The 12432-nt window shown below is 36.5% G+C and overlaps 1 protein-coding gene across 1 annotated transcript in view; it reads right to left on the reverse strand.

Annotated features, from left to right (window-relative positions):
* ALX4 (ALX homeobox 4) overlaps positions 1-12432 on the reverse strand; it is a 123162-nt gene that overhangs the window by 48776 nt on the left and 61954 nt on the right. The window contains exon 2 of the mRNA XM_053688889.1: positions 3991-4280. Coding sequence (XP_053544864.1) covers positions 3991-4280 — 290 coding nt within the window. The remainder of the gene's footprint in view (positions 1-3990; positions 4281-12432) is intronic.

Raw genomic sequence — 12432 nt, forward strand, 5'->3', positions numbered from 1 at the left:
AATTTATAATTTATGAGCTCACTTTGGGCAAGATTACAAGTTGCGCAATATGGTCTTTTCGCAATCAATTTTCATTGCGCAAATATTAATCTTGAAAAATCGGAATTACGAAAACCCTTTCTGTGCTCGAAGAGTTGTAGTGAAGTTTTCCGCAACATAAAAGTTTCAAGAAACACTTCAAAAATACAATACAAAGTACAGTTACAGTGTTACACTTATATTAACACTGTCTAGTAAAAAAATATTTTAAAAAAAATATTGCATACAAAAGTTATAAAAGATCAAAGATAGAAGATCTCGGGTGTTTAAAAAAAAAAGCAGACAAAGGGATTTTACATTGACATACCTACACATACATAGATAAACATGGATTTATATGCATAGAGATATGTTTAACTATGGAGATAATGATAAGATTTTACATTACAATCTTATGCACATTAAACAATATCTCAGAGGGATTTTCAAAGAGATTTTCACATATAGCTCTCAAGATGTCTAGATATATATACATATCTCGCTATAAATAGATATATCTGTCCAAAAATCATCACATATATAGAGAAATATTTATTTAGAAATAAATATAACATATTCCGTTAAGACAACATTCTTGCAATATGAAATATTCACATTTTCATGTACACTTTTCGAGGAGAATACGTCATGGGCTTTGCACAACAGATTTGTTGTTTTTTATTATTAATTGTCTTCTTCATTAGATTCTATGGGTGAATAGGTGAACGCGCATGTGATCTGGCTTTTTGCATTACTTAGGTAACGAGCGGGCAAAATAAGTTATTTCACAACTTGTAATACCTGCGCTACCCCAAATGCAAAAAAACGTGGTGTTTTTTTGCAATTGTAAAAAACAGATTTGCCGACTGGCTTGTAATATTGCTCATAGGAAATTTGTAATTTGGTCCATTTTAGTTGTGGATGTGAAATATATGTTCAACTTTATACACAAATTATCTTCCCTGCAGAATTCTTTCTGCTAAACTATCGCCAAAGTGTTTTTTAGTCTAACTTGTTTGACTTCAGTCATCAAGATTGTGTGCGTGATAATCAAAAACTCACTGGCATGGAGAGAAAATCACTCAAATTGTATGGAGGCTATTTTTGAACATTATATTGTAATGTAGGTGTCTCTTTTTCACATTGCTAGAAAAAAAGTTGCAAGATAAATTTTGCTTTTGAAAAATTGCTCGAGTCACCTCACAGTTCTGATGAGACTTCTTAGATAATCTCGCCAGACTAAATAACGTTAGATAATCAGGCCCAGTAAATTGATGTCCAACTGACCAAGTTTTGGTTCCCGATTTATTTTTTTATTGATTTTGCTTGTAAACAGTCTACCAGTAGATGTGGTAAGTAAACATACCGGTAATATGCTTGTAAACAGTTTACCAGTAGATCTGGTAGATAAACATACAGGTAATATGCTTGTAAAGAGTCTACAATACAACAGACGCAAATCTTGCCACCCATAACATGTAAGAATATTACAGCTAAAGCTCTGTATTTAAAGGGACACTCAATCAAAATTAAACTTTCATTATTCAGATAGAGCATGCCATTTTAAACAACTTTCCAATTTACTTCCATTAACAAAATGTGCACATTCTTTTTATAATTAAACTTTTTGAGTCACCAGCTCCTACTGAGCATGTGCAAGAATAAGTGTGTATGCAATTTGTGAATGGCTGATGGCTGTCACATGGTACGTGTATGCATTTGTGAATGGCTGTCACATGGTACAGGGGGAGTGGAAAAAGACATAACTTTTAAAATTGTCAGAAAAAATCTACTACTCATTTTTGAAGTTCAGACTAAGTGCTATTGCATTGTCTTGTTATCTTGCATTTGTTGATTATGCAAATCTACTGTGTTGACTGGTCCTTTAAGGCAAGGTTAATATTAGGGTAGGAATTAGTGTTAGGGCTAGGGTTTATAGATTAGATTTAGGCCTATGGTTAATATTAGGGTAGGAATTAGTGTTAGGGCTAGGGTTTATAGATTAGGTTTAGGCCTATGGTTAATATTAGGGTAGGAATTAGTGTTAGGGCTAGGGTTTATAGATTAGGTTTAGGCCTATGGTTAATATTAGGGTAGGAATTAGGGCTAGGGTTTATAGATTAGGTTTAAGCCTATGGTTAATATTAGTGTAGGGATTAGGGTTAGAGATAGGGTTTATAGATTAAGTTTAGGCCTATGGTTAATAATAGGGTAGGAATTGAGGTTAGTGCTTGTGTTTATAGATTAAGTTTAGGCCTATGGTTAATATTAGGGTAGGAATTGGTGTTAGGGCTAGGGTTTATAGATTTGGTTTAGGCCTATGGTTAATATTAGGGTAGGAATTAGGGCTAGGGTTTATAGATTAGGTTTAAGCCTATGGTTAATATTAGTGTAGGGATTAGGGCTATGGATAGGGTTTATAGATTAAGTTTAGGCCTATGATTAATATTAGGGTAGGAATTAAGGTTAGTGCTAGGGTTTATAGATTAAGTTTAGGCATATGGTTAATATTAGGGTAGGAATTAGGGTTAGGGCTAGGGTTTATAGATTAAATTTAGGCCTATGGTTAATATTAGGGTAGGAATTAGGGTTAGGGCTTGGGTTTATAGATTACGTTTTGGCCTATGGTTAATATTAGGGTAGGAATTAGGGTAAGGGCTAGGGTTTATAGATTAAGTTTAAGCCTATGGTTAATATTAGGGTAGGAATTAGTGTTAGAGCTAGGGTTTATAGATTAAGTTAAGGCCTATGATTAATATTAGGGTTAGGGCTGGGGTTTAAGACTATGGTTAATATTAGGGTAGGAATTTGTGTTAGGGCTAGGGTTTATAGATTAGGTTTAGGCCTATGGTTAATATTAGGGTAGGAATTAGTGTTAGGGCTAGGGTTTATAGATTAGGTTTAGGCCTATGGTTAATATTAAGGTAGGAATTTGAGTTAGAGATAGGGTTTATAGAACACGTTTTGGCCTATGGTTAATATTAGGGTAGGAATTAGGGTTAGTGCTAGGGTTTATAGATTAAGTTTGGGCCTATGGTTAATATTAGGGTAGGAATTAGGGTTAGTGCTAGGGTTTATAGATTAAGTTTGGGCCTATGGTTAATATTAGGGTAGGAATTAGGGTTAGGGCTAGGGTTTATAGATTAAGTTAAGGCCTATGGTTAATATTACGTTAAGTATTATGGTTAGGGCTAGGGTTTAAGACTATGGTTACTATTAGGGTAGGAGTTAGGGCTAGGGTTTATAGATTAGGTTTAGGCCTATGGTTAATATTAGTGTAGGGATTAGGGTTAGAGCTAGTGTTTATAGATTAAGTTTAGGCCTATGGTTAATATTAGGGTAGGAATTAGCGTAAGGGCTAGGGTTTATAGATTAGGTTTAGGCCTATGGTTAATATTAAGGTAGAAATTGGGGTTAGAGCTAGGGTTTATAGAAGACATTTTGGCCTATGGTTAATTTTAAGGTAGGAATTAGGGTTGGGGCTAGGGTTTATAGATTAGGTTTAGTCCTATGGCTAATATCAAGGTAGGAATTGGGGTTAGAGCTAGGGTTTATAGAAGACGTTTTGGCCTATGGTTAATATTAAGGTAGGAATTAGGGTTAGAGCTAGGGTTTATAGATTATGTTTAGGCCTATGGTTAATATTGGGGTGGAAACTAGGGTTAGAGCTAGGGTTTATAAATAAGGTTTAGGCCTATGGTGAATATTAGGGTAGGAATACACATTTGTGGAGCTATAGGAGAAGATTTAAGCAAATGGATAGGCACCTAATCACCTGTCATTAATTTGATAGCTTTATGTTCTGCTCAGGACAACAAACTCTATGAAGTTGGATGTCTTTCATCCATATGAATTACTTAGATTTGCTATGCAAGGGTACCAGGTTTCCAGAGAGAAAGCAGTGTCCAGTGAGATCAGGTAGCTTGAACATTTGATTGAAAACACAACTCTTACTGTATGATGCCCACTTACCTGCACTCTGGCCTCAGTTAGGTCAGTCCTCATGGCTAATTGCTCACGGGCATAGACATCAGGATAATGTGTTTTCTGGAAGACCTTCTCCAGCTCTTCAAGCTGGTAACTAGTAAAAGTGGTCCTGTTCCTACGTTTCTTCCCCTTGTTGCTCTCAGAGTCTGTCTTGTCCATAGGAAGCTCTCCACTGCCCCGGTCCTGAGACCCCTTGCTTGAAGATTCTTTGTTGTTCAGGTAGCTATTATCCATTCCTGTCTGATCACTGTTTGGAGTCAGGGAACTCTCTTTGGCTGGAAAATAAATGTTTTGACTGTTTTTATATATTGTTGTTCAATGTAAGGAGACACTGAAACTAGAAGTTGCAGCAGTACTTAACAAACATAACTAAAGTTGGTACAAACCAAAAAAAGATAATTTTATATATAAATATAAAAAAGCAAAACTTCACACTAATTGATTAAGTGACTAAATGTAATTTCCTGTAGTTCTTTATGCTGTGTGGTTGCATATGGGTAGTATAATAGCAGAATTAGTAACAAGTGCTATTCTACTCACTGCAGTGGCAGCGGAAAATCTATATGCTGGGGAGAAACAGGTTATTACCCAGAATCCCTGGCTGCATTTGGGTATGATGTGTACAATGTAGTTATGGGTTTAATGCTGGTTATTACCCAGAATCCTTGACTACATTAAGAACTCTGTATGGGTAAAGTAGGTTATTACCCAGTATCCCTGTTTGCAGCAGTTTTTTTTTATGCCGAGTTATTATAGGTAAGACTGGTTACTAAACAGAATTACTGTAGTTCTATATGCCAAGTGATACTAAGGTCTGATCTATTTGATAATTACACACAATGAGAAATGATACATGGCAGGAAAGAAAGACAGACAGCTGGGAGAGATTAAGAAAAAGAAAGTATAAATATTTTGCCACCTGCCACTTCAATGCATTTTTACCAGAGAGGGGATAACTGTTAAACATTTAACATGAAAGTTCCTCAGTTTTTATAATAAGATGATATTAAATAACAGAGGTGTTACTAGATTGCACAAATACCAGATGCATCATGCCATTCCATGACTCTTCCCCACAACCCTGCTCCAAAATAGCCATTTTTTTTGTAACAGAGGAACAGTAATCTTACACCCCTTAGCCACCATAAATACACACAGATCAAGCGTTCTTCCCCATTGGTTCCAGAACACTGATTTCATCCCTATGTGCCAGTAACATATACAGAAGTTATATCAGTTGTATCAGTACAGCACATACATCAGAGCTTTAACCGCTGTGTGCCAGAAATACATACAGGAAAACATTTAATTCCCTTTGTGTGGCTCATAGACATACTGTACATTAGTTGATTGGTTTGCTCAACAAATGGCGAATATGGGCAATTTTCCATTGAGGTGGTAAACTTTGGAAACTGATGGTAAAAACATTTATCTCCGTTAAAGTCTATAGAGAATTTCTATGTTACCAACTCAATGGAAACTAGGCCTCTGGCTTTGGACAGTGGCATTTGGCTTTTATCGACGTCAGATATATTATTGTGCAACACACAAAGATCTAGATTTGCGCACTGACTCATACACAGAGCCGTCATTTATATTCTCTTTGTGACCACAGAACCAATAGCTGTCATTTTCTGAAGGTAATGATAGTTCCCTGAAATGCTCATTCCTCCCACCATTCTACCGATCATTCCACCTTTTATGATTATGGTTTGACTTATCCCAGATGGTTATCCCTATGAAGAAGCAATAAAAGCAGCGCATGCACATTTTTACTTTACATAGGGTTTGTTTTTTTAATGTTCAAGGCTAAGTGCTATAGTTCCTAATCCCCCACCCCAACAAGACAACTAGTAAACAGCACCAAGGTTGTTGGACACCTTTCTCCCCCAGACATGCAAGAATTATTGTGATGTTTCTCTTAATGTTACTTATCCACTTAATCCATATATCTATTACATTACCTCTATTATAAGCTATTGACAGTTATACATGAGTGATATGCACCCGATTTATTAATTTAATATAAACCCCAACCTTCCAAGATCTTGAAGAATTGTCTTGGTTTGGGAACTCTACCTATTATCCCACCTACAGCTTCCCTGCCACACCATGACTCTGCCCATCCATGCCGAATGACACACCCAGTCCCACCAACAGCACACTTCTGACTCCTCCCCTCCCCTTGTGGCTGTCCTGGAAAGTATCTGGGGATCGTTAAGAGGTGTCCTATAGCACCCCCAAACCTCAAATGTACCATCTGCTCTAATTTCACAATGTTTTTTCCATTTTTACATGTGCAGTGCCCGTTACAGAGCAAGAAGAGAGGTAAAGCAGAAAGGGGGATATAAACAATAAATGCAGGAATAGGTAGCAGAAGATGGATCATCTGCTTGTACCACCTGAAAGCTTGATACTTTTTGTGGTAAACTTTTTGCACCCACAATTTTATGGTCTAGAACCTTCTCTGTTTTTAACCCTTCACTGTTTCAGCTAAATGGTTTGATGATTTGATTTGAATAATGGATATCACTGGGAAAATCTCCAGTCTTACCAGCTGGTCTCTCCAGTTTTGCCAGTTACTAGGTTCTTTCAGGTTGCTAATTCACTAAAGCTTGCACATGTCTTCATTTGCATTGAACTGGATGCATAGAAAACATATGGACTGGAGGGACCAGAATGTTTTGAGAGAGAGTTTATTGTGGTGGGGGTAATGGCGGTTTAGGGGTTAAAAAGAGTAGAGAGGATATTGCGGTAGGAGGATTGGCAGTTTAGGGGTTAAGTAGAGTAGGGTGTTTATTGCGGTGGGGGTATTGGTGGTTTAGGGTTTAAGAAGTGTAGGGGTTATTGGGGTTTAGGGGTTAATAGTGTAGTGGGGTAGTTTGAGATGGGATATGTGGCGGTTTAGGGGTTAATAGTGTAGGGGGTTAATAGCGATGGGGGTTATGACAGATGACGGGTTATTCTTGTAGGCTGTGGTATGTTTATTTGGTTGTGTGATATATTTAACAGGAATCCTTTACTTTACATTTTCAATATAGGTGGCGATGCTGGTGATATATTCCAAGCAGCATCGCCGCCTACATTGACGATGCAAAGTAAAACGCCTTTCGGCGATGCTGCCTTTAAACACTGGTTTCAGCCGGAATATTTTACTGACTTACTCAACATGGCAACGGATCCCTTTTGAATATCTCACCGCCTAGTGGAAATCATCAGGGCCTGTATATTAGCAGACCTAAGGGCCTGATGCTCTATATCTCTCTGCTCTGGTAAGATTATCTAAGTAGTCTTGTAAATACTGTGAGGTCCCTCAAAGAATTTTAGAAAGGCAAGTTTTAGCTTGAGAGCTGTTTATTCTATGCAGGGCTCTAGATATAAAGAGAGATGCATTACAATATAATGTACCCCCACCACCCCACACACACAAAGATTTTACATCATTTTCTCTCTTTTTGCTTTGTTCATTGGAACATGACATCTCCAGAAGTTTAGCTCCCATTCCTGTCAGTAAATTCTCTCCTAACTCCCCCACAGCTGGATGTGCTAGGGCCAAAGTTCACAGCAATCAAATGCTCCCACATCTCATGGATTTAGAAGTAGGAGTTCAAGACTCAACTTCGTGTGACCTCAGAAAGTCATTCTATCTCTCTGCTCTTACAGCGGCACATTAGATTGTCAGTTCCTTTGGTGACAGTGATTCATTACTGCCCTAAAGAGCACACTAGAGGAAAATCTATGAGCGCGAGGGGCTGAGAGGGATTTGTTTAATCCCTTTAGTGCTTATGGGGCCTGCATTTCTTTCTGATTTTTCTTATCTTACAAAGTTTATGAGTCCTTTGCTAAGGAAGAGGTCCCTCTACAGTAGAAAATAATGTCAGCGGTAGATTTAATCTGAGTCTTTCATGTTTAAATGCTATTGGACATCCCCAAATCAAAGTATTATTAATGTATTATGATTATTATTATTAATAATAAATACTTATACTACTACTAATAATAAATATATAAGTAAAGGGCCAACAGGGTCTCTACAGTGCTACACAGGTGGTACAAAAAATAAAAAAACAAATGGACAAACCAACAGACTGACTAACCCCTTGAGTGCCAGTGATGTGATATGTGAAATCTTTATGTATAACAGCTTTAAAGAGATATCATATATAAGGACACTTTATTATTTCAATATTGCTTTATATAACTGCATTTAACCTCTGCAAAAGGATTAAACACATAGTTAAAGGGACATTAAACACTAAATACATTTCATACACCTTCCTCTAATTACTGGTGCTACATTGCAGGTATCAGAAGTAGAGTTGCTGCACAAATGCAAACACATGCCGGAAGTGAAAACTACATTTCAACATGACTATAGGGAGGTGAGGAATAAACGTTTATGCTTTTAAAATGTATTTAAGGTTTAATATCCCTTTTTAAGTCAGCTCCAGCAATGCAATAATGGGAGCTAGCTTAACACGTCTAGGGCTAGAATACAAGTGCCACTAGAGTTAAGCTTTTTGAGCTAGTCGGGTTGTCTTTGTATTACAAGTTCCAAAAAACATACCCGAATAGCACAACAATTCTAACTTAAATTTTCACGTGCGCATGCATGTATTTCCCCTAGAAATCAATGAAGAAAAAAAAGTTGAAGAACACCCGAATATCGCGCAAAAACACAATCACATTTTCGCATTCCCCATAGAAGTCAATGAAGAGAAAAAAAATCTAACACCCATTGTACAACAACATAGCATATTCATATTAGCAAATGTAAAATATTTATAGTAAATACATGGTTAAAATCTTTATTAAATATAAATATTGCATAAATATGTTTTATCATATTTTTATCTGCTTAATGGCAATAGGCTACAATGCACTTATATATATGTTTATATGTGTGTACATATTTATTTATGCTTTTATATGTGTATATATGACTGTAAATACATATATACACATATAAATACATAAATATATATATACACATATAAATACATAAATACTTATATACACATATAAATACATAAATATATATGTACACGTATAAATACATATATATACATAGAAATACTTATATACACATATAAATACATAAATACTAACACCGAGATCTCATATCTTTGAGCCCTTAAAACTTTTTGTGCAATAATTTTTCTATTGAGATTTCACTCAACTTGTAATATCAGCGCAATGAAAATGTCTTTTGCGAAAAGACGATATTGATTGCGCAAAACCATTTGCGCCTCACTTGTAGTCTAGTAAGTGAGATAATGACAAAAGACAAATGTGTGTAGCCACCAATCACCAGCTAGATCTCAGTAGTGAATTGATGCTGAGGATATGTTTTTCAACAACGCGTACCAATTAGATTTGATAATAAAAGTTAATGCAAATATCTCTAAATTAGATGCTTTATCTGAAACATGGAAGTTAAATTTTGACAGTTCTATCCCTTTAACAATAAAGCTTGGCCCTGTTTATGTTTTGTTTATTAGAAGTTTTATTTAAAGGGACACTGAACCCAAAGTTTTTCTTTCGTGATTCAGATAGAGAATGCAATTTTAAGCAACTTTCTCATTTACTCCTATTATCAAATTTTTTCTTCATTCTCTTGGTATCTTTATTTGAAAAGCAAGAATGTAAGTTTAGATGCCGGCCCATTCTTGGTGAACAATCTGAGTTGTTGTTGCTAATTGGTGGATTCATTTAACCGACCAATAAACAAGTGCTGTCCAGGGTCTGAATCAAAAAATAGCTTAGATGCCTTCTTTTTCAAATAAAGATTGCAAGAAAACGAAGAAAATTTGATAATTGGAGTAAATTAGAAAGTTGCTTAAAATTGTATGCTCTATCTGAATCACGAAAGAAAAAAATTGGGTTTAGTGTCCCTTTAACAAGGCGCAAGACTAATTTGAGAAACACTAAATCACATGTAATAGCTTTTGGGAGAATTGGTACCTGCAGGTACAGTAGGAGCAGTATAGGCTTAAAGGGACATGAAACCCAATATTGATTTCTTTAATGTTTCAGACAGAGCATGACATTTTAATCATCTTTCTAATTTACTACTAGTATTCTTTTATCAAGTTTTCTTTATTCTTTTGGCTTCTTTTGTTGAAAAGCAGGACGTAAGCTCAGGAGTGCGCACGTGTCTGTAGCATAATAAGGCAGCAGTTTTGCAGGGATATCAATTTGTAAGAGCACTAGATGGCAGCACTATTTTCTATCATCATGTAGAGTTCCAGACACCTTCCTATGTATCTCTTCAACAAAGAATATCATGGGAACAAAGCAAATTTGATAAAATAAATAAATTGTAAACTTTTTTTTTTATTGCATGCTCTGTCTGAAGCATAAAAAATTGGGGGTTTTAAACCCCTTTAAAGGGACACTGAACCCAAATTTTTTCTTTTGTGATTCAGATAGAGCATGACATTTTAAAGGGACAGTAAACCTCAAAAATAATGTTATATCATTCTGCACATAGTGCAGAATTATATAACATTATATTAGCGCAAACGTTATAAAACATAATATTCCATTTACATTTTTTAAAACAACGGCTGTTTTACAGACCCACTCTCTGTGCTCTTCTGAGCGGGTCTGTTTGTTTCACACAGCGCATCGGGCCAGCTGTATAGTCACTATGTGCAGAATTATATAACATTATTTTTGAGGTTTACTGACATTTTAAGCAACTTTCTAATTTACTCCTATTATCAAATTTTCTTCATTCTCTTGGCATCTTTATTTGAAATGCAAGAATGTAAGTCTAGATGCCGGCCCATTTTTGGTGAACAACCTGGGTTGTTCTTGCTGATTGTTGGATAAATTCATCTACCAATAAAAAAGTGCTGTCCAGAGTCTGATCCAATAAAAACATTTAGATACCTTATTTTTCAAATAAAGATAGCAAGATAATTAAGAAAATTTAATAATAGGAGTAAATTAGAAAGTTGCTTAAAGGGACACTGAACCCAAATACTATTTGTGATCCTTTTGTACCGTTGTATAAACTGGAAATAAATGTATTCCCTGCATATTGTGTATGGCTATTCAGCATATGTTAGAGATGTATAAATAAAGGCTTGTACAAATGCACCTATCAGAGTGAGTCTGCTGTCTCTGGTGAGATACATACTGTTGGTCCCATTTGAATGTTTTGCACATTATCAGCTCTGCAGAACATTCCACTGAGATGTGCAGAGCATCGCTCCACCAGGACTTAAGGGGTGCAGCACAAAAGGAATAAAACTGCCAGGGCTGAGGAGATGCAGGTAACGCTGTGTGATAACCTGTAAACTCAGCCATAACTCTGCCCTTTGAGGTACAGCCGCCCAGAGACAGATAAACTAGCAGGCTCCGCTTACAGGATGCTACGGTAATAAAACAGCCCAATGAAAGTGTATTCACCCTGATAAGGGGGATGTGGTGACAGATTCTCATCTTGCAGCATCTGGTAAAAGGGCTTTCACAAGAGAAATCACATAAACTGCACAGCTCATTCACAATTCAGATTGCAAGCTCTTAAGACATTATTCAGACAGAGCATGTCATTTTAAACAACTTTTCAATTTACTTCTTTTGTATAATTTGCTTCATTCCCTCGGTATCCTATGTTGAGAAAACGATATTTAGGTAGGCTCAAAAGCAGCAATGCACTACAGAAAGTTAGCTGCTGATTGGTGGCAAAGGGCGAAACTACAGGGGGTGCAGAGGTTGCAATTGCGACTGGGGGCCCAACTTTAAAAAAATAAATAAATAAATAAAAAACATTGACCTGCCACTGCCTGCACTGATATCATGTGAGTGTGACATGATGCTTCACTAGTGTCTCTGACTACAGGGGTTAGTGTTTCTGTTTTACCCATTGGTGTTTATGTGTGTGTGTGTATTTATGCATGTGTGTGTATGTATGTATGTGACTGTGTGTGTATTTATGCCTGTATGTGTGTGTGCGTGTGTATGTATGTATGTGACTGTGTGTGTATTTATACATGTATGTGTGTGTGTGTATGTTTGTGGAACCAGCAAATTACAGACCTTGTTACTACAGCATGGGGGGGGGGCGGGGGGTAAACAGTGTCACTATACAGTACTACTATATACAGTATGGGGGGTGCGGACCATGTCACAGACTACTGTGGTCACTTTATAAAGTACTGGGGCGGGTAGGGTCAGGCCAGCCATCTCACCGGCAGATTACAGACTGTGTCACTGACTCACTATATACAGTACTGGTGGGTTAAACAGTGTCACTATATACAGTAATAGGGGGTCAGACCATCTCACAGACTGAGGGCACAGGGTACCTCCTTTTGCAGACATGTAATCTGATTCACATTTTTTTCTGTGTTAAATGTAAAAAAAAAAAAGATATGTATCAAATTCACTTTTTTTTTGGAGGGGGAGGGGGGGGGG

Source organism: Bombina bombina, chromosome 7 (genome assembly GCF_027579735.1).
Source record: "Bombina bombina isolate aBomBom1 chromosome 7, aBomBom1.pri, whole genome shotgun sequence".
Classification (NCBI taxonomy): Eukaryota; Metazoa; Chordata; class Amphibia; order Anura; family Bombinatoridae; genus Bombina; species Bombina bombina.